General features: G+C 42.0%; 1 protein-coding gene across 32 annotated transcripts in view; it reads right to left on the reverse strand.

The window, feature by feature from the left end:
• The window catches only part of ank2b (ankyrin 2b, neuronal), a 162,230-nt gene that overhangs the window by 42,390 nt on the left and 96,288 nt on the right, over positions 1 to 23,552 (reverse strand). For 22 of the 32 annotated variants that reach the window (XM_047601090.1, XM_047601080.1, XM_047601142.1 and 19 more), the window contains exons 3-18: positions 17,882 to 17,980; positions 16,789 to 16,887; positions 16,514 to 16,612; positions 15,829 to 16,014; positions 12,403 to 12,426; positions 10,852 to 10,860; positions 10,172 to 10,270; positions 8,266 to 8,364; positions 7,610 to 7,708; positions 5,895 to 6,092; positions 5,693 to 5,791; positions 4,832 to 4,930; positions 4,635 to 4,733; positions 4,346 to 4,543; positions 859 to 957; positions 415 to 513 (exon numbers count right to left, since the gene is read on the reverse strand). In XM_047601090.1, the coding sequence (XP_047457046.1) occupies positions 415 to 513; positions 859 to 957; positions 4,346 to 4,543; positions 4,635 to 4,733; positions 4,832 to 4,930; positions 5,693 to 5,791; positions 5,895 to 6,092; positions 7,610 to 7,708; positions 8,266 to 8,364; positions 10,172 to 10,270; positions 10,852 to 10,860; positions 12,403 to 12,426; positions 15,829 to 16,014; positions 16,514 to 16,612; positions 16,789 to 16,887; positions 17,882 to 17,980 (1,704 nt within the window). Of the gene's footprint in view, positions 1 to 414; positions 514 to 858; positions 958 to 4,345; positions 4,544 to 4,634; positions 4,734 to 4,831; positions 4,931 to 5,692; positions 5,792 to 5,894; positions 6,093 to 7,609; positions 7,709 to 8,265; positions 8,365 to 10,171; positions 10,271 to 10,851; positions 10,861 to 12,402; positions 12,427 to 15,828; positions 16,015 to 16,513; positions 16,613 to 16,788; positions 16,888 to 17,881; positions 17,981 to 18,089; positions 18,159 to 23,552 lie in introns of those variants that run through there. The other 10 variants (XM_047601272.1, XM_047601254.1, XM_047601263.1 and 7 more) reach the window with 4 other exon arrangements.

A 23,552-nucleotide genomic window follows, 5' to 3' on the forward strand; every position in this document is an offset into this window, starting at 1 on the left:
CCATTGGAGTACAACTCAAAAAAACAGGACAACACCCGTGTTAACCTGAAAAACTGAGTGAGTATCTGATATAATGAACTCTAGACATGTGAGTTTCAAGTGCGCAGACGTTTCAAACGTGACCTTGTGGGTAAATTCTGTCTCTGCAATTGACCCATCCATCCATTTACACAAGCAGTGGGCTGCCACTTGTGATGCTTGATTTATGACCTCATACACAGCTCCCTGGAGGCGAATGTCCCCAAGTTTTATGCTTTTTACCCGTCTATGTGTTCTTTGTTTTCCCTCCAAAAAGGGGTGGAGCCATTTAACAAACCAAGATTCCCAGATGTGCCAGTGTCGTCTGTGCCATATCATACGTCAATCCTCATGTGTGAACCCTAAGCCCTTCCTCTGTTCATTGCAGACTCTCACCTTGGCCATGGTGTGAGGCGACGCCCCTTTATCCAAAAGCAAGAGCGCCACCTTCTGGTTATCATAGTGTGCTGCGACATGGAGCGGGGTGAGGCCGTTCTGGAAGGGGACGGATGGTGAGTGGACGTGGATTAAACAGTTAGTGCAGCACCAAAGCAGTAACAACAGCACACACAAAGTTAATGAGAAGTGTTAACTTTGTGAAGGGATTTATAAGAGAATTATTGTTATAATAAGACTTCAAAAGCTGGTAGGGTCGCTGGGAAGGCATTTGTTTAGTTTTTTGGGATAAATCGGTGTTATCCAAACCTAGGCTTACCAGCGCTGCTGCAGTCAACTTAACCTCAATACAGAAAACCATCAAAATACTACGTGAATTTAAATTTACAGCATTAAAAAAAACAAAAAACAAAAAACAAAAATTTTTTTTTTTTAGATGCATACCTTCCCAGCAGAATCAGGAGGAGCACGACGCTGCAGCAGGAGCTTGGCTACATCCAGGCTTCCGTACTTAGAGGCCACATGGAGGGGAGTGAAACCCTTCTGTTGAGAAAACGACAAAAGAGAAGACACTGAGAAGACACTCAAAATCTAAAGAAAGACATACGGATTTAAAATTTAGCTTCATTCACATTTCATTTTTTAGAAATGTAGTATTTTATGGCATGAACAAAAAGCAGTTTAATCTGTTTTCATGATTAAACTAGACCAATAATAGAATATGATTAATTTCCAACGCAACAATTTTTTTTCGAACATTTCTTCAATACTGACTTCGGGAAGTCGGTTAATGTACTGGTAGAGTTGGCAATGTGGGCATGCTCCAGCATTTTCTTATAAACTGGGGGTGACTATTTTCTGCTTTAGTTAGTTAGTCCTGGACAAATCGTACATCTGTAACCGTCAAGGTGGTATTCCATCGTTATTCAGTTGCAGTAGTGTATTTTAGCCCAACATTTGTCATTGTAGGAAATAATCTATGAAGGTTCTTTATTATCAAGGTCATGTTATATCCAAAAATCCTAAGCACGCGAGTTTGTGATGGGCTCCACTCACAGATGTTTCTATTTAAACCTCAACTTCCCACCAAACCCTTAGAACTGAAGAAGCTACTTGGATGAAGTCCAGGTGCCTTTCTGAAAAGCTTTTCGGACATTGTAGGGAAAAAGTCATGACTGCCATGGCAGAGTAACAGTGAACTAGGCTGAGCCAATACTAGCCTGAAACTAGAGCCGCTAAATGGAATTCAACCACCATGAATAATACTAGTAGCACCTGTGCCTGTCCCTCCGAGACATGTCAAACTGTTTGCAGTGGAAAAAAGTGTCCTTTAACTGAGCTTTTAACAGAGTCACAAGCTTATAAGATGTATTAAAGCAATCAGCGATTGCACCTTGCCATTTTATGCAGCTGACTGACTTTATCCAGGCGGAGATTTATAATCACACTAGGCTTCGCGGTAGCGCTATTTTAAGATGCCCGACCTTGAATTACGTGTTGTAGGTGGGAGCAGACTAACTGCTTACGCCGAACACCAATACTACAATCATAATATATCTGCAGACATGTCTGGCTTAATGTATTTGCCTAGAGAGGCGGCTTGGTTTTTAGGTGTATAGCCTGTAGCGTAGACGCTAGTGAATGATCTCAGAAAGGCAGTGGCGTGTCCCTAAAATCCTTTTGATCCTCTGCAACAGCATGTCGGCCAGCTGGGACATGGCACCTGCACCCTCCAGTGTGTTTAAGAGAGAAAAGAGACAGATAGAGTTCAAGAGAGGAGAAAGATAAATAATGCATGCGATGATACTGTAAATTATTTATAACTCAGTGGAGAAGCTGCTTTGTCCTTTGACCTGACCTGTCCAAACGTACGATAGTTTTAATTTTCTAAACCCAGTAGGTTGGCCTGCCCATAACCAGTTCATGCAACAAACATGGATGATTTGAGGCTTAAAAGGTGAAAGAACAAATAGTAAGTGGCACTGATAGTCCTCCTTGAGGGACACCGACATTTTGAAGGATTGTTTTTAAAGCCCTTTACAGTGTGGAGAGGTTGGTACGCAGATTATGACTTAAAGGAGTAGGCCAGAAAACAGCTTACAAGGGGAAAGAAGTGCATGCAACTAGCAACTAAGACCTGCACGTCATGCATTTTTCTCTGATTATTCAAACTTTGTTATAGGCCTTCCAGAAATACATCCCTATGATGCTCTCAGTTCTAGGGAATCCAAAGGACACTGGACGAAGCATCTACAAATTAAACATGTTGTCTTGTCCATCTGTACTGAACAGCTACATTAAATACACTACAAAATGTTATCAAACGGCAGCTTGACCAGATCCACAGCAGTCTGAAGCCAAGTGAGGCAGCACTGGGACAAACCCAGACAAACTTTCTTTCTAGACTATAGATTTAGATTTCAACAATCTCAGTCTGATTTTTAGTTTTTAAGTATGTTGTGGGTGTAAAAAGCTAACTTGCTGCTAGGTTGTGCTTGCTTTTCTAGTTATTCTAAATATTTATGGCTTTTTTCTCTCAAGAAAATGCACATAAGATGTTTAAAGCTCTAAACTATAGCCTTCATTTTGACTCAAAATGAAAAGTCTCTTTGATATCATGGATGCATTACAAGTATCTTTTTGTAAAAGTCATAAAAACAATTACAAAAAGAACATCTTCCTGACATGCTGATGCAATTCCAAGCAATTTAAACTCCTATTTCGCATAGAGGCCAGCAGAGGGCGCACTTTAACCGTTTTAAAATACCGAGGTAGGGTCTGACATAAACCACATGATCCATGTGTTTATGACCAAGCCCTGTCCATTGAGGGAGCAGTCCTTTGTTTGTCAATGCCTGGATTCATCTGATGTAATAGTTGAAGAAAAGACAAAAATAACTCTGAGGAGGAGAACGACGGAGCGTGGAAAACAACCTTACTGTGAGCACAGTAAGAATTGATTATTATAAACATGGATGGTGCTACACCCGCGCCACGGCGTGACAAATTTCCCTGGTTCGGTTTCTGTGGCGACGGCCACACCCTTTCTCCCCGGAGAAAAGCCAGCGAGAGACTCATCAAGGGAAGGAGAGAAGCTTCAGAAGCAACGAACCGTGATGAAGGCTGCATCACAAAAATGCTTTGTCTCGCCCCCTTCTTATCATATTGCACAAACCAGAGGGGCTAGTCTGTCCTGGGCTGGGTGCAGACTGAAGATCTTGATAGCGCCGTCCTCCCTCCCCCCAGGTCAGGTAAACAGTGATTATGTGGAGTCGCTTAGAGAGCGTTCACTATTCAGATGAAACTGCAGCAGCTTTACGGCCTCATCAATCATTCATCAGAAGTGGGTCAACCAGACAGAGGCCTGCAGATACAGTAACACCGTGACCTCTTTATCTAACGCTCCGGTACCACGATCGCGACACGTCTGATATTTAAGACAGGCTGGGTTTCCAAATAAATCTACAATTGACGACTGTTCAAATGTGGATTTATGCACCTGGGCATCATTTCCAGAATGTGGTTTGGAGACCGAGAGACTTACAGAGTAAGTATGTTGCAATTGCGGCACTGTAAGAAATATAGGATTGAGCTTTTTTTGAAGCTTGTCCTGTTAATACCTGATATTCACGACATAGATTGCGCCGTCCAGGCTCGCAAGCATTTAGCTCACTGATTGACTCTGGATAGAAGCAGTTCATGAGTCTGAAAGGTGCGAGCTTTGATTGCTCTGTAGCGCTTATATAGTGTGAAGAGGCTATTGTCTGGGTGGGAGCAGCCCTGTGCCATTGTGTTTCTTTGGTAACTTAATGTTAAAGCCTTGTACCTGTAGCTATTGTCTGGCTCGTTTGAGTGAGCGGGTGGAGGCGGAGGCGGAATCTAAAGACCTATCAGGTGTAGAACATTTACAGCAATCAGCTCCTGTACTCACCTTGGTTGCCAGCGAGTGCGAAGCTCCAGCCTCCAGCAGGACTGAGGCTGTCTCCACCTGCCCCTCCCTGGCGGAGATGTGAAGCGGGGTGTAGCCGTTGGTGGTGGCAGCGTCGGGGTGGGCCATGTGCTGCAGCAGCAGCTGTACGATCTCAGTTTTTCCCAGACGGGACGCGATGTGAAGCGGAGTCTGGTCCTCCTGAAGCAGGCGAACGAACAACAGACGGCTCAAACTACGAAGTTGTCAGAAAAGTGAGGAGGAATAACAGGACAAATGACAGCGTTCTCACCCGCGCCCGAGCGTCCACAATCGCTCCGTTCCTCAGCAGACATCGGACCACCTCCACCTGACCCGCCCTGGCTGCCATGTGTAACGCAGTTTCCCCACGCTGTTCACAAAGCATTAACATGCTTAAACTCAACACACACACACAATGTATAGCAACACTGTTAATGGCGAATGCAGCATCCGTTTCCCGTCACTCACGATATTGCTGACATCCGGCGAGGCTCCGTTCTGCAGCAGGAGCAGGACGATGTTCAGGTGACCCATGAAGGCTGCTACGTGGATGGGAGTCAGACCAGACTGCACAGAGGAGGAGGAGGTAGAGACACATGGACAGAATGTAAGTTAAAGGCTTGGGCGCATGCAATACAATGGCATTGCATGGTATTGTAGTAGTATAGTGTGGTATTCTAAAAGTGCAGCAGTCAGTTCAAGAAGATGCTTTAATAATATGACAACTTTATTAGGTAACTTGCACACATTCTTACCTTTGTATATTTTATTTTGTACCTTTTATATATTTTATTAATGTACACATTTTTCCTAAAGTAAATGTCGGAAAAAGACACGACTTCCTGGTTAAACTCTAGCTTTTAAGAAAGAAACATTAACTTGTGAATGAACACGAACACTTAAACAGCTCCTGTTAACTATTACACAAAACTTTATCCAAGAACAGTGACCTGTAGACCTGTAGTGGCTATTGTTCAACAACACCACATAAACGTTAGCATCTTGACAATTTAGCTGAAAGTCTTTGTAGCATCCTGGCGAAAAGTTACATTTGGAAAAACGTATCTTCAAGTACACCGAATATCTTCAGATTACTTGAGTAGTGACATAATATGAACATGCTGGTATTAAATATGTATGTTGGCAACAGTAGTAGTAGTAGCTGGTTTAAGCTTCTACGTCAATTTGATACCGTAGCTATGGCAACAGCCCAGAATCTACTATAAATGTCTCGCACCAGCGTAGGATTCATACATGGATTATGCCATCTATGTACTGTGGTACCTTAAATGAGTCTTAAGTCTTAGTCGCTGTTAAGAAAAGACTCACCTCTGTAATGGCCTGGATGGAGGCTCCATACTTGACCAGCAGCTCCATCACCTTCACCCTGTTCTTCTTACAGGCTATGTGCAGAGGAGTGAAGCCATTCTGTGGAAAAAATATGGTGCACAAGTGATATTAAAGACCTTCAGTTCATTTAATGATTATTAGACCCATATGTTGGTTCCTAAACAGTCTCTTTGTGTCGTACCAGTGCCCTGGCGTTGGGGTTTGCCCTCTTGTCCAGCAGGAGCTTGGTGACCCTGTAGTGACCGCAGTGAGCTGCCACGTGTAGCGCTGTCAGGTAGTCTAGAGTGACATCGTCGACGGGAGCCTTGTGTTGTAAGAGGTGTTTGACGCATTCGACGTGGTCGCCCTGCGCCGCCATGTGGAGAGGAGACAGCCCGTTCTGAAAGTGAAAGCAAAACAAGGCCCTTTTAGTTTGAGGGAGACAAACTAGCTTAGATCAGGATGTATATGATGACTGACAGAAAACTCATGTGTGCTTCTCAATGCGGCACTAATCAAGACATTCATAAGGACAATGACTTAACTGAGTATGTCTGATCAACTATTAAACTTTGCTTTAGACTTACCGTCCCCCAAATATCCTGTCTCTCGCAGTAGAAGCTGCATAGAAGCTGCACGAAATATTTCTTAGCTAATTTTGCTTTGTTTGTCTTAGCACTGTCTCTCGTTCTTGCACTGTTGGCACTGTTGTCTGCACTATCTGCACCGTTTGCACTGTTCGTACTGTTTTGGATTGTCTGCACACACGCACTTCATGCTCAGTCCCTTGTGTTGTACTTAGTCCTATGTCTTTGTGCAGCTCTATGGTCCTGGAGGAACGTCCTTTCATCTTACTTTGCACTGCACCGGCTATATATGAGTTTAAAAGAGGGCTGAATAGTTGGCTACTTTCTTAGCTTTAGGTTTGCCACATCAACCACAACCAAGTGACCAAAGGTTTTGACTAAGGTATCTTTAAAACTTTGCTTCTATTGGGGTCGGATGTTTGACATATTTAGCAAGACCCTATGCACTAAAGCCCTATTTGCAGGTGACTGGTTTTACCTGGAGACCTCTAGTAATTTGTAATAGTGTGATCTGAATCCCGTGGTGATAAGGCTTGAAACTGCCAGTCTACCTCTCAATGAAGTTATGCTTTTCAAGAACTCCAAAGTTGGCTCATTTGTATGTTATATCCTACAAAAACAACAAGCTGAAACAAGGGAATCTGAACTTTTTTCTTGAAGACATTTCATCCAAGTAGCTTCATCTTCTAGTTGTAAACAACTGGTGGGGAGTAGAACTGAAAAAGCTACTTGGATGATTGGCGAAACATCTTCAAGACATCTACAAGTCCATTTGCGCTAATTTCAGCTTGTTTTTTGGATATATCATAACCTGCATAACCGTTATTTGCATCCTGTTTCGTTCATTCGACTGAGTAGTGTCACAGTAGAGTGAGAAGGGAACATTTCCAGTCCTGCTACTTTTAAAAGCAGCAGCGTCTTTAGTCCATTTATCAACTCCTGCCAACAAGAAATGCTCCGGCGCTGGGCAGCTACCCAGTCTGGATGGGTGCATCTCTATAAAAATAAATCATGCAGTGCTGGGAGAGCAGTTCTCTGCCCTTTGCCAACTTCAGATTAATGTCGGCTTCAAATTACACTGTATTTTCTGTCCTATGAGCTGATTGCTGTTCCGGATCTGGCAATTATCTAGAGTCATATATTCACTGTGAAGGAATAGTCAGGGGCTTTGAGTGTCTGCAGGTCAATGTTGCAGAACACTGACATGGAGGTTGCAATGGAAAGTAGAAGAAATGGGGTACATTTAAGATCCAGTGTCCACTGTGGCATGTTGCACAGGATTAAAATCCGTCAAGTGTCCAAACACCTAACCATAAAACATGTGACAAACCTTGGTCCTGGCCAAGAGAGGAGCTCCTCGCTCCAGCAGCAGCTCCACAGCTGTATCGTGTCCACTCCGAGCTGCACAGTGTAGGGGAGTCAGACCATCCTACAGAACACATAGAAACTCTATTATTATAAGACATTCATCACACGCTAACCCTGACTTAGCCAGATGCCAAATTACAGTGGTGGTCTTAATTAAATGACGTCAGTGCTCTTATGGAGAAATGCATTTTACCCGAGTGTCAATTTAACGTGAGAATCAGAATCAATAGCTAATAAAGGTTAGCGTCCTGCTAGCTGGCACACGACCGAATAACAGAGCAGAGGTCAGGATATCCACTGTGATGCCGACTATAATCCAGTGAACTACTGGCTGCAATTAAACCAACGACAGTTCACATCTGTTATCAGCTAATGGACATGACCATCAGCGGGGCTTTTTTTTTTTTTTGCTGCTGCTGTGGATGAAATATTTGACCTGAGAGTGTTTCACCAGAAACAGCGAGTGTGTAATCGTGGAGAAATTGTTCTGAACAAGTGAAGAGGAGGGAAGAGGAGGGAATAGGGGCTATTTTATCATCCCGTGGTTCAAATACAAATTGCATCATGAACCAGGTCAACACGGTTCTGTGTTTCCCTGTGTTTTTTTGCGATACTCACCCTTGTTTTGGCGTCAATCTGAGAGCCACGGTCCAGCAACAAGCGAACCATGTTAGTGTTGCCGCGCTTAGAGGCCACATGCAGGGGGGTGATCCCATTCTGCAGGTTGGACAGAAACACAGATTATGGATTTGTCTTACTTGCTTAGGCACAAACATCCACAGTTTAAAATAAATCACATGTGGCCTATTAAAAGCTAATAAGCTAACACAAAGACGGGGTGAAAATTAGAGTAGTGCACACGCAATGTAAGTACATTTTTATTCATATTTTATAGCAGCTTTTAAAACTTTTCAAAGTGATGCAGAAATACATATGGGGAGGCTCATTCTGATAAATTATTGTACAAATACATAAGTATATAGGATTGAAACATTTTGGCTGCCAGAAAAGCTCAAGAGTCTCCATATATCTGAGTGAACAAGGAGTTATTTTTATCCAATTAGTTCAGTGAGTTAAAAATAGGACACCTGACATTGTTTTCTGGATAATCTTCAATGAAAGGGCACAATTTAGATTTGAAAAGGTCTGACAGGCAATGAGAGTCATCATTTTTGGACGGCTGAGCTGTGGGTATGGTATTTGGCCAGGCACAAAAGTGTCCAACAGTCTAAGTCTGGCTTTTTCAAAGGTTCTCAAACGGTTGTGTCTTCTCGATCCGTTAAAAGATGACGGCCCCGCCTGGAGAGGGTTTTGTGTGACGCAATGCTTGCAGATCATGGAGCCCACATACAGTGACAGGGCTGAGCGGATAATAATAGGAGAGGGACGGGTGGACAAGGACAGGGAACTTTACAATCTGCTGACTTTGGTACTTAGAAGTACATTAGCAACGGCTGACTGGTATCAAAATAACAAAGAGGAGGAAAAAAATCTTCACCAGTGTGACAGCAGTGCACAAGCACTTCATAAAAACCACTGAAACAACCATCATCATCTTCTTGGCCATAGGGTAAGCATTATGCAAGTATGTTTATTTTCAAGAGTCCTTCAGAACCTTTTAATATGCTGCGACTTACATGCAGTAGGTCCCCAGAAAGTTTGTTTTTGTTTGTATTTGTGTTCAAATAGCACTTATATATGAAACTTGTATCCTGTCTAAACCTTGGATGAGGTTGAAAACAAGTCTAGTTGATCAGGGTTACATTAGGTCCAAACCCACTAACTCTGGATTGGAACAGAGAACCAAAGACAAGGCATTGCACGTCACTGAGAACTTGCCCATGTGGATCCTCATTTGGCAACCCAATAAAACAATCAGATCACAGGGCCAAGAGGAGAAGGTGTCGAATTGCAAGCAACATGCTAGCATGTCCTGTCAAGAGAACTTACGGTAGTAGTTACAGAGAGCTTACTAAGAACCAAAAACACTTGGTTTAAGTTAGGATAAGATGGGGGTCCACGATGGCCATTGTTAACTGACAGAAACTCGTCTTCCTGAAAGAAAGTCAAAGATGCAAAACACTCACCGACCTTTAAGCACATACAGGTACAAAAAGTCGAGCCAACAATGCCTTGGGTTGTTTATTGGCAATCAGACCTGCCCTGCAGCCGTGTACTCCTGCTGTTTCACACTTCCACTCAGACTAAAATGGCATTTCTCCACCACATGACTTGAAGCTGCTGTCAATATACATCGTCTTGAGTTGCCACACACTAATCCTAACCCTAACCCTAATCCTAACCCTAACCCTAACCCCCTAACCTTAACCCACCGTGAATCTCTCAAGCCAACCTGCTTGAGTATCCTTGGTACACATTGAGAATTATACATTTTGGAATTTAAATTTGTATTAAAGGACGTGGAGCTCTGAAACTCTTTTATGCACCTACTATAATTTCAACATGAAGTCTGAAACACACTTGTAACATGCTCATATCTGTTTCCAATAGTGTGGTCTCATACCCTCGCTGTGAAGTCAACTGCTGCCCCTCGGTTCAGCAGAAGTGTGGCCACGTTGACGTTTCCATAGTGGGCAGCGATATGCAACGGGGTGAATCCGCTCTGAAAGACACAGACAAACAGAGAAGGGACAGGGGTCAGATCTTAGCTTTGCCTTTAAGTCCTTCAACTTTTACCCAATGACTCGTGATGTTTTGTCTTCCCAGCATGCAGCACTCGCACCAAGCATCAGTGAACAAGAACAAACTGAAAAAAATCAAAGGCGATGAAAAACGTTACTTAACAAAATCCCCTACAATTAAAAAAAATAAAAATAAATAAAAAAGTCTATACCCATAACCCCTGAAATTCACACATCACTTTCATGCAAGTTGTCCATCTAAAATAGTTAACCGACTCCAAATACCTCTCTGAAATGAGAGGGAAAAAAAGAGTAAAAGCAAGAAAACGTAGACGTACAGTACACACAGACTGACGTTACTATGGACAAACAATATCGTCTACACGAAAATTAACCCAAATTATAGTCAAACTCATAACAAAGGTAACGTTTTCCCATCAACACCAAAGTGCACTATGGTTAACTATACGTCATAGAGGCTTAGAGTTAGCAATGAGAAGTATATGAGAAAGAGTTAGAGATTGCAGAGCAGATTGGAGTAGTTGTGAAATTCTTGCCTTACCTTGCCATTCTGTAAGTGTTGGTCCGATTTAATGTGAGAAAGTTGTTTACAAAAGCGTGAAGATTACAGTGACTAACGTGATGGTTTTCAAAACTTTACACAGTCAAAAGCTTAGAATGGTGCAAATTAAGTTAGCATGGATGCAACATGCTCTTCACTAACAAGTCTTTGGCCAAAAGGTTAATACTTTTTTTTTTTAAGAAAAAAGCTTTATATTGTCTTCTTATCATGCTATTATTGGTTAGCATTGTTGGTAGTAGTAAAAGAGTAAAAGATATATGCCAGTAACTTGAATATGTTCTAAATAAAACATGCATTTTACACACTTTATCTCAGAGCTTTTATGTATGGAACACCAGAGGGGCCAAGTTTTAACCAAAATGACAAATTTTTGTGCTCATTATGGGGAACTACATATTATAAGATGTATTCACTCCATAGAAAAAAAAACGTATCGACTTGAATGAGTATTAAAAATATATATAATTGTTAAAAGTGGCAGATAATGTACAATTTATATGATAAAGTTATATTTTTGACTTGAAAAGACAATAATTAAACTCACGTGCATGTTATTATTGTATTAAAAGTGTCTAATACCACATAGCTAATGGATGCTATATCCATATATCACATGCAACTGGCCAGAAACCAACCATTTGCTTTTAATGTGGCAGCATTCTTGTACATTGATAATTCAACAGATTTCAATCATTTCCAATAATAAAATAATAAAATTCAAATTTCATTAAAAGATCCCTTTTTTTTTTTTTTTTTTGGACAGCTCTGGACTTCCATACATAACTAGCTATGTACTGTCATGTCATCAATCACCAGTCAGCATGTACGCAATACTTTAAAATACTATAATATAAATAATAGGTAGTTCATAGTGCATCTAAAAATAAAAATACAAAATAAAATCATGCAACATGACAAAAAAGAAAAAATAGACAAAATTACCGCACAGACTTAATAGACAGCACACATTAATAGCTTTACCGAAAATGGACCAGCACAATACTCATCAACTCAACACAATGCAAGAGAAAAATGCTTTTTAAAATAAATCAATAATCAACACATCTCAGTCATTATACTGTTTGGGATCTATTTCTAAATGTGCTCAGGGTTACGGATGAAAAACAAAAAATAACTGAAGGGGCTTTTTCATAGTTGGTGACAAAATTAATATTAACTTAAAAAAGGAAAAAAGAAAATGCATGTAGGTTGAGTATGGGGGAAAAAAAGAAAAAGAAAAAGGCAATAGTGATAGATAAGCACACTGTGCAGTGCCTGAGTGCAGGACACGTAGCAGAAGCTCGGCCATTCCTGTCAGCCGTGCATGGTGGCCTCTTCTTACGCAACACCAAAACCAACCGTGACGAGAAACGTGAAATGGGTAATTTTTTTTTGTTGTTTTTTTTTTTGTCTACACCATGCGGTGGCGTGGAAAGGAAAGGAATAAAAGTCGTGGAAAGGAAAGAGAAACGACAGATGGGATGGGGCTGTACAGTGAATCTGTGGAGAGTTGAAGGAGCATGTGTGTACCTCAGTAGTCCTATTGACCATCATCTGTTGCGGGAGGAATGAGGGAGGGAAACATCAGTTCAGTTAGGCTCGTCGGACACATCACCGTAACGTAGCTGCTCGGAGGCAGCTGTGCATTCAAAAAAAAAAAAAAAAAAAACTAAACCGAGCAAGCGACGTGGCTAGAGTGGGTAACTTTTTCTTGATGTTTTGGTGAAGTTCACACGGGTGACTCAACTAATGACTATAAATTGACAGTTAATATCAGTTAATATTAATTATTTTGATGTAAAATGCTAAAGAATAATGAGTAAAGCTTCCAACATTGCAATAAATGTGAAAATCGTCCAGTAGTTTCACCAAAAACACATAAGTTCTTGCAGTGTACATTCTTAAAAAGTTAAGTTTTACTCATGCTATGTTGAACATGTTTGAATTTGTTTGTTTTAAGCTGTATAGTGGCAACTAGGGCTGAGCGGTTTACCGGTTCATACGGAATATCGGTATTTTCTTTCGTTACGATATAAATGTTTAATATATCGGTATACCGGTGTATTTGGTTACACAGCGTTTAGAAAGCAGCGTTGTGAGACACAGTTTCAGACCAGATCATTTTCAATGTAACGCTTCTAAACATGCATGGTGCGACTACGTCCCTGCGAGGCGTGGTGAAGATGGAAATGTTCGGAAAATTAAGTGGCAGAACAAGAAGACGAGATAAAAAGGTGTCGTGTCGGTTGCTGTTTTTCTTTTAGGGTCACCAGACGTCTCCGTTTTGGATGACCTGTCCCCCAGCTATAGCTGTCCCTAGCTTTTTATGAATGAGACTACAACTATTACGGTAGCCGGCTGCGCTGCTATTGACATTACAGACATTACAGTTTAACTATGAATAAATACGCCAAAAGAAATTAAATTGTAATCGTCCCTTGTTTCTTCATTTCATCTTGATAACATTTAATTTATTTTTTATCTCCGAGCTGTAAATGTCTCCGGATCATCAGTCAGTGCTAACACGGGGCCACACAAACCTGTTTTACTACTAGTGTGGGATTATTCTACAATATTTACTCATCATCACAGTAAAATAGTCCATCCTTAGTTAATCTACAGAATTAATTCCTCTCTCAACCAGTAGAAAATGTCGTGAACATGTGATTATACCGTGATATACATTTTTGGTCGTACCGCCCAACCCCAGCGGCAACACTTTAACATTTCAGAGGTCGTATTAGGATGTTTGAAGTCGCGGAGGGAAAGCCAGTAAAGTGACGCTTGTAATAATATCCCCACGTCAGGAGTTTTGACAGTAACGCTAACACTGTAGTTCTGAGTTATGGCTGAGAACACAGCAGTTGGTTCACAAAGCTTCTGGACTTCTGTTAGTGGTGTTGCCGCAGTCAGAGATCACAGTCAACGAGGGAAAACGCTGAGCTGAAATAAGTCACCGCTGCGCTTAAAGGCCACAACTGTCCAGGTTAACTCTGAGTTGGCTGTACATTTAGCAGACTGTCACCAGACTGTTTTTCCCAGTGCATTCAGTGCTAGCGACGCACACCGACATATGCGTCTGTGTGGGTAGTAGTGTGATCGTGCATGCTGCAGTTTATAGCGTTCTCCTTTGGGCCTTCCTTATGAGTCATATTGTACATAGCATGGCTGCCACCCAGCAGCAGAAGCACTTTAGTAAATGCACGCAAACACCAGACGCCACCGTGTTTGGTTGTGTAACAACATAATTGGTGCATCGTTGAAATATAAAGCGGTTTTTGACACTTGGAGGTAATCAGCTTCACTCTAGCCACGTCACGTAAAGCAAATATCAGAGGACGAGTCTTAACGATGAATCAGTGTTTTATTATCGACATGTGATTATTAATTGGTATTTAACTGAAACCCCTACATCCCACCACCTCCCCTTTCCCCCAAACACACACTTTTTGCATGCAGCCTAAGAGTCACCATACAACCTGCAGACAGTGGCACACTCCATGCAGTGGACAGTGCTACACTTAGACACCAGTGCAGCGGGGTAGGAGGGGTTTTTGTCGGGTGGGGGAGGAAAGTGTGCGAGCATTTAAAGAGAGACAGAGGAGGGGGGACAAAAAGAGGGAGAGAAGCAGTTAGTGGCAGGAAGAGGCGTGACGTGGCAGGCACACAGACACTAGGTGAGAGAGAGGAAGAAAACGTATAGACAGACTGATGGAGACACAATACGTTACAAAGGTAGGTAGGGATGTCGGTGGTCGCCTGTCGTAAGGTAAATCTAAACTCTGACTCCGTTTACCCCTGCTGTGATTTGTATCTGAATATTTCATCTAGATAAAGGAAATAATAACAACAATGACCCCAAATTCAAGAGTCACCAGAGGCGACCAGAACCAAATCTACTTGCAAAGGCCGAGGTTTCTGCATCCTGCTGCTATCAAGGAGTGTCATTGCTACTATGGGTCGGGGGTGTCTGGTCTGGTTTACGTGGGGGCTACATGTCTGAGTAACATCCACCTGAATGAATACCAGGTCTAAAAATTTCACAGCAGAACACTGAATTGTCACAAGATGTGTTAATTACTTAAAACATCAGTGGTCATAATGTTATGCCTGATCGGTTTATGTACTTTTGGACGGTTAGTAGGAGAATGGTAGGGGTATCCCCAACTACTGACCCTGACATCCTCTTTAGGATTAATTATTACCAATGTCCCACTAGAAATAAAAAAAACGTTGATGTTGAAAAAAACAATGTTCAGTAACTGATCTGGAGTCTAACTGGTCAAAAAAGAGCTACGTACACACTGTCATTAAACAATTGTGGCAGCTGTAGTAATAAATGCACCAAACTCCCCTGATCCTGGTGTTCTATCTAGATCCTAATGGCACAGCATGGCAACATTTGAACTGAGGACAACCCCACTGCCACTGTGAGTAGAGATACAACTATTATTGGCGGGAACTTATGAAGTGTTTAAATACATTTCACTACATATGCTCCTTATGAACGTCACTGGAGTGGGTTTGGAGAAATTCAACGCTGTTGGTACGGAAAGCCTGTCACAAACGCCATCATCACCCGCAGTAATGTCGTTTCCACACCAACCTACTTCCACCTACTCTTCCATTTTGCATAACGACAAAGGAAAAAGTGAAACCTTGTGATTATGATAATGACCGGGGACATCTTGTCCAGATACAAATCACATTTTAATAGCAGATGCAAACAAGGTCTCAAAGAGTCTTATCAGAACCAGAGTGTTTGGATCCATATTCTGTACTTCAGGTGTGACCGGATGCTATTTAAGCCAAATGAGCCACGGGCTACCTGAATAACTCCTTCTATTAGTTCATCGTAACCACAGTATGGAAACATTAGTACAGACTCGAAGCATTACATTACGTCGATGACCACACATGCCAGCGCTCGCGAGTCAAACCGCACTACGGCCATACCTTCGACTGGACATCAGCGTTGTGGTCGTTCTGGAGGAGCAGGGCGGCCGATTTCGTGTCGTCCTTGCGGGCGGCGATGTGCAAGGCGGGCAGGCGGACCTTGCCTTTGGTGTCGTTCTCCAACAAGATAGAAACCACCTGGTTGTGTCCCTGCTGGAGGGCGATGGCCAGAGGGGTGAAGCCATCCTGGAGAGGGACAACGGGAAATAGCAGGGAGGTTGTTTGTCATTGTACAATACGACGGAATTAGAACTACCGAGTCTGATGCGCTGCAACTTCAAGACGTTAAAAACAGATGATGGTGATTGTTGTCATTTGCGTCTTTGATCAGTGTGATGATACCATCAAGAAACGTCATGCATGAGTCAAATTAAAGGCCCAAGATGACATTTGAGACGCTATTTGAGATGCTTTGTTCTTTTTGTCATGTGTTTTTGGGATCTTCAAGATTGAATGAAAGAACGGAAAATCCAGTATAATTTGCCCAATTCTGTAATTAATGACCAGATACCTGCAAAACCATTAAGAGCGCATTGCAACACTGCCATTAGCATTAGCTTAAAGCAGTGGTACAAGAAGCCACCAGGGTGGCTGTATGGATGTATAGTCTTATCCAGTTGCACTTTATAAACCCTCTACCTTTCTCTCACTGACAGGTGTCAGCACATATTGACGCTCCTCTCACCTCAGTAGCGGTGCTCTGGTTGCCTCCATTCTCGAGCAAGTACCGAACCACGTCCAGGTGATTCTCCTGGGCTGCCATGTACAGTGGCGTGAATCCATTCTACAACGCACAAACCAACGCAACGGATTACCACTCAACGGTTGATTGCATCTTCTGTATTTGGCCTACCTACCAGACACAGCCAAAGGTAAAGCCACGCGTGTTTAATATGATGCTAACGCTGAGCAATAAGGAGGTTTTGCTGAGTATGAACAACTTGGGCTGTGGAGACTTGCCTGAGACTGTGCGTTGATGTCGGCTCCTCGTTTGACCAGGATTTTCACCACTTCCACCTGACCAGCCAGGGACGATATGTGAAGAGCTGTGTTTCCTTTCTGGATGGATAAAAAACACAAAATGTGGATTAAAAATGACAAGGTGATCCAACGTCATTGCGTTGTAACAGTACTTGTGAATCCTTTTTCTTTAGTAAATTCTCATGAGGGCATCCAATGTATTCCAGACTTCTTTCAGACAAATATAAGCACTGAACGTGCCTGAAATAGTTGCCCTGTGAATATTAGAAAGAACTATTCTAACTTAAAAACCAAACCAAACATGGCCCACACATTATACCCCTGTGTTTTAGCGACTACTGCCAAGCACGCAGTCACAGTTTGGATGGACACCAGTGAGACTTCTAGAAACCGGCTCGGTAACGAGCACAAACCTTCTCTAATTGCAGGAGCTGGAATTGCGTGACTGTTTACCACTTCTCTTGACTTGTCACTTTTCCCCGAGGGCTCCACTTTCTTTACAAGCTTGTTTTCCTCAATTAATGATCGTAAACCCGACACTCTCAAAAAGGGGGAGGTCAAGCTGCATTCTTGTCGTAAAGATCTGTTATGGAATTTTCTACAATGCTAACAGCCGACGCACTGCATGATTGCATGAAAAGTACAACTGTGCGTTGAGTGGGGTCTTGGCTTCAGGGACTAAAAGGACCTGGTCCGAGGTGTAAGGTTTCAGTAGCGAGTGTTAGAGATAAGTTCAGCAGTCACAGAGCTGTAGGTCAAGGCTTGTTGAAGACGCATGTAGACATACTGTCACAAATATCACTGGGGGTGGAATTCAGTTGCAATTTTACTGTATTGATATTACTGATTTTGATATATAATAAAGGACGTTCTGCATTCCTTTCTGTTGCATTTCAGTCAAATGCAAGTAAGTACACTTTTACACCGTTGAATACATAGTTACTAGCAAATATGCATTGAAGCCATCAGGTGAGCAGTGCAACCTGCACTAGAAATTTCTCTATCTATAGCTTCCGTTATCATTTAAGAAGGGACATGAAGAGCGCGGCTGCTGGACGGCGAGTTGTCTTACCTTTGTGGCCGAATCAACCGCCGCGCCTCTCTCCAGCAACTCCTGGACCAGATCCACGTGGCCCTCCTTGGCCGCCAGGTGCAGTGCATTAAGACCATTCTGAGGGGGGAAAAGGATGGAGGAGGAAACGTCAGGCCTGGAGTGCCAGAACTCCAGAACAGCAATATGCGAAGACAAATCCCCAAAAAATGGAAAGAGGATGGATTACCTCCTCCTCCGCATCAACGGCTAACGGAACCTGTCTGTCTTTGTCTGTCTCCATATTTTGAGCATGTGGACGGCTCTTCTTCAGTCTTACATGCAGAGGGGGGGTTGGACTGAAATTCAAAGCTGGCTATCAAAGTTGTTGGGTTAGATCTTGTGCCATGTTATGCTGTGGAGCAAGGCCAGTCTGGGCTATCAGGTTATAAATAGTTGTGAGTGCCTCTGTGTGCTTGTTGTTTCCCATTTGAAGGTGTTCAAACTACAACTGATATTACGGGCTTGGATCTGTGATTGCAAACTAGAAGATAATACAGTGGATTCAGTCTAAAATAATTAAAATATCCAGAAGTTTTGAAAATTTCTTCAGGGATTTTGTGTATTTAATACATACTAATGACATAATACTGAAAGAAATGCTTTCTACTTGACTTCTCACACATGGTGGGCTCAAGTTAAGTATAAATCACTTATTACCTCTATTAATAGAGTGTCATGTGCTCCAGGGAGGAGGTGAGTGGCGCAACTGAGAGATGACTCAACATACAAGTGAGAGAATATGCCTGGAAGGTGGGACATTGCCACACAGACCTCGTTGTTGGGGGTTTATCGTAGAGTCAGCAAGTGCTTTTCCAACCATCTTTTGCAAGAATGCAGTGTACAGTTCGGGCACACACCGCTGGGATTTGATTACGGGAGCATGTTTCAACTGATACAGAGAAAGCACGCCATTGGACGGTCTTACAACTGAGCAGAGTCGCTTTGCTGTAAACAAATTCCATGACCATGTTGATTTTGCTCTTATGTCCATTCCAATATTTGATTGGCCCAATAAAAAGTTCCTAGTGGAGTGACACCAGACCAACATTGCACCACAAACCTGTTGTGGGCGAAGGAAGTTGGGTTTTCAGAATGCCTGACTGCAGAATCCAAAATGAAAACACCAACGATTTTAACGTTTGTGAGAGACTCTAACATCCACAAAAGCTTCTGCTATTTGCTAGGCAATGCTTTTTAGATGAACCAGGTTCCTAGGCCCACTGCTTAATGTACACATTACATGGGCACATAGACTTAGACTGCTGGTTGAATTCCAGAAAGCCATACCACTTGCTGCATGTACTCCCCTGTCTCTTTAACCTATCTCTGTCATAACATAGGGGGATTGCCCACATTGCTACTACCCGGCCCCCTTAGGCTGAATGTCCTCCTGGACTCCTCTGAGGACACCTTGAGAGCGAATGCCGGTCCTTGAATGATCTGACTGAGCTTGGGTTTGTATTGTATCAGAGGTATTCTGCAGCTAGCAGCAGGCAGTTCAGTAGCACAGTGGAACACCTTTTTTCAGTTTCCTGAAATCCTGCTGTTTAGGATCAGTTGACATGGTTATGAACCTGTCTTCCCAACACAGCCTCACGTCACCCATCATGTAGTCACTATCTTGGTACAGCTGCTGAATCCAAACTAAAACAACAAGACTTTCTATGTGTACTTCTGCTTGGCAGTAAAACACTTTATGTATTTAGTTCTGGAAAGATGTTTTAGCTTAAGTCTTAAGTAGTGTTTTTGGAGGCACACTACAGTGGATAACATGCTTTCTAACCTTGACAAATATGCCTTAACCATTGTGTGTTTACCACAACCATCTTAGTCACTCATTAAAGTCACTAAACAAAGATTTTACTATTCTAAGCGACTCCTGGCAGAGTTTCACCTCCATTCACACTTTGAGTGTGAAGAGTTTCTGATCATATACATTATGCTTCAGGGCTAATGTGAAGATTTCGTTCTAATTTCAGGTCAATATTTGGTTGTTAGTTGTGACCACCAAGCACAGATACCTGAACTACCCAACGGTCAGAGCTGAAGAAGCCTGTTAGGTGAGTGGTGAAAGATTTTCACGGAAATTGTTCCAATTGCTATTTCTGTAGCTTTGTGTTCAGATATTAAACAGGGTATATATATGTATATATATATATATTTACACACACACACACACACACACACACACACACACATATATATACATGTATATACCCTGTTTAATATCTGATATATATATATATATATATATATATATACACACACACGACAATATAACTACAAAATCCAACCCTCCCTGGTTTTCAGTAAACACAATTCTTCAGCACAAGCATCAAAGACTCTTTGAAGTAGCATCTGTCACTGGATTCCCATAAAAGACCAAACAGCTATTTTTCAGCTGTGCTAGGTATCAGCAGCAGGAACGACATTTATGACACTGGTCCCGAAGGACAGTGACAGATTGAGGATGTTAGATGGGAAAGGTCACAGGTTTAAAGAACATAATCTTTCCATCTTTCAATATTTCCAACTTTTTAATTGCCCTCATTCTATGTCTACAAATTTACATCTTAAAATGTCTCTTTATCTCATAACAGTGAGAATAAGATGTTATTGTTATACAACATGTAGCCTCCCATAACACCCCACAGGGACTTTTTCATCTATGTTTACCCACCGACGGTGTTCTCCGTTCACCTCCAGCAAACCACCAACCCCTTTATCATGCTCCGCACCCTGTCCGCCCACGCCCCCATCCATAATACCTGCCACCTCAATCTGTCAGCCCACAAGAACACAGTCAGTTTGCAGACTGCTCCCAATTATCCATTAGATCTATTGCACCGGCAATTTCAATGCAGCGCAAATGCGATGCGGTGAAAATCTAATTTAGCCGTGCCGGGGTCGTCTCAGGGGAGCAGATCAGTAATATTCAGAGTAAATACCAGCTCATCAGCGCAGTGTGTTGTGGAGCTGTAATCAGCATCGCAGAGAAGTAAAACACTGATGCCCATTAGTCAATTATTATGATGCGGAATAATATATTCTGCACAGGGCATGAATAAAAATAGCTCACCCTGGCACCTCGGGGGGGGGGGGGGTTGAGAAGCACCCCATAACATTATATGTACTGATTGATTGATTGTTAATATGAAAATTAGGATAATGTTTCACCATTTTAACGGTGTAACGAGCTAACTTGTCTTTACCAAAGCTTTCAGTTGCATCCTGAGTGTAGGAACCTAACCTTTGCATCTGCGTCCTGAGCCCTAGCCTGGTCTTGACATTTAATGTCTCTTTTTTTTTTAGGTAAAACCACAGCATCTCCGTGGGCTTGAACTTCCAAAACTTGAATTTTTATTGCTTTTGAGATGGTCAAAAGTGGACAAACTCTTATTTTTGGAGGTCGCTGCCGTAGCCTGTCACCCAGCTTGTAGGTCAGTTGATTGGTAACTGGATGTTCTGTAATGGGATCCTGTCTCCCTAAAAGTTAAAGTTTCTATTCATTAATCCATAGAACATCTTTCCAAAAGGTCTGAGGGTTGTAAAGGTACTGTATGCTGTGGTGTTCTGGTTCATTTGCTAAAGCTCCAAGTTGCTATGCAGCCCTAGGTATATAACCTTTCCCAGGCTGATGCATTTCAATCACATCCTTCTACATCTTTTGTAGAATTACTTTTGTTATTATGGTACCGTGTGCTACTGGAGAAACCATTTAGCCCCCTGCAAGCTTCTGAGAAAGGTGTGCTTTAGTGGTTGAACAGAGCTGTAGTGGAAATCAGGCTTCAGTCAGTGCGTTTACATGCAGAGCTTAATTGGGCTATGCTCAAAATTCAACTTTCTGACTACAGCCCTTCAACCAATTTTCAATGCACTGTGGAGTCTTTTCACACAGGCCCAGTTGCTTTTCATATTGCGTTGTCTTTTGTTTTAAGATCTGACACAATTTTGTATATTACACACAAAAACAGAATAAACCAGGAGGGGGAGGAATACGTTTTGATGGCACTGCACAAAAGGAGCTCACACTCTGCTGTGCTGGATTCATAGAAAAGCTTAAGAAATAACTGCTTGGAAACTGCTACTTTGAATTTATAGTATCATTACGAGGAGTAAAACGGGGAAGTCCTTTGTGTGTGAAAACTCATTTACGAGCAACAGCTCAAACCAGTGCCAGCACTCCATCGTAGTAATGGAGTCATTAAGATCCTGAGGGTGTCGACCTGTGTAGCTGTAAGTTCTGACGGATGTTTTTATCAAAATGATATGTCTTTGCACATTCACACAAATCTCAAAGGAAACTAACAGTGAAATATGAGTGAAATATATCATTAACCCATTTAAACTATGTAACGTTGTGTTAAATGCTAAAATGTGATTTATGAATGTGGCAATTTTTGGACATGAACATTCATCCAAAGATATGAAACACATTTGTTTTGCACATCATCCATCTGTGTATTTAGGTAAATTCATGTCCCCGGCAGTGCATTTGTTAGATTTCTAGACATGGTAGAGGGCGTCTGACTCGTTTTTAGTCATCCCTGTTTGATGACTGTGTCAGCTTTCGTTTCGTTGCCCCCCGTTGTTCCTTGTGCAGTTTTATTTTTATTTCACTTCATTCTGTTCCCATACGCTCTAAATTGGACCAGAGCTGCCACTTTTTATTTGGAATCTGAGCTTCCACTTCGGCGTGGGAAGTATTAAACGCTATCCTAATTCAATGTTTGGTGACTGCCTTCAAATTAAATCCAACAAATAACGTAGTGGTAGTAATTTACCTTTTCAAAAATGGGACCTCTGGGGTCCAGCAGGTTTGTATGCATTGCATTTTTTTTTCTTCTGCGCCTGCCAATGGAGTGGTTTTATTTGATATTTCTTCTCCTGTTCTTAATTGAATTCTCCGCTTGTTATTTCATGGGAAACAAATTAATTTTGAGTCCTGTGAAATGTCTTCTCAAATACTCATGTACCTCCTGCTCAGGCCATTGTAATGATCGATCAGAGTAAATTAAACTTTCAGGAGGGGTGCCTGTTTGATGAGGAAATCTTTTTTACATAACAGGTCGATAGTACCAGTATATAAACAGTAGCATATTAACCTTTTCAAACAAATTTGACTGCACAGTCTTGAGTCCAGTGGCACAGTCAACTAAAACCTAAAGACAGATGCCACACATCAATCTCTAGAACAAAACTGATACTGTATTACTACTATCCCCAAAAAGACATTATCATGTGAACATGCTATCTATCAGTTTGGAGAGACTGACACTCCTTTTAGTGATGTTTAATCCAATGCATTCTCACACCTGAGTAGCATTTTCTCTGCCAACTTTTCAAAACTTTCCCAAAAAATGTACTTGACCCACAAAATCAGAGAAACACTGGAGATCAAAATATCTTCAAAGGGCAAAGTGGTTGGTGCCACCAACGTTTCTACCACATTAGCTGATTAGCCTCCATGGAGCCAACCCCACTTCCTAGATTTCCATTTCCATGTGACCTTTGTTTACTGGGGCTGCTCATTATGATTGTTGCCTGGACGGGACTGTTTGCACCCTATCAGGTTTCACCGCCCCCTTGGCTGGAATGCTAATGGCCTTAGAGGAGACTAGATAATGACATGGTCTAAAAAAAGAAACTG

This window comes from Mugil cephalus, chromosome 1 (genome assembly GCF_022458985.1).
Source record: "Mugil cephalus isolate CIBA_MC_2020 chromosome 1, CIBA_Mcephalus_1.1, whole genome shotgun sequence".
Classification (NCBI taxonomy): domain Eukaryota; kingdom Metazoa; phylum Chordata; class Actinopteri; order Mugiliformes; family Mugilidae; genus Mugil; species Mugil cephalus.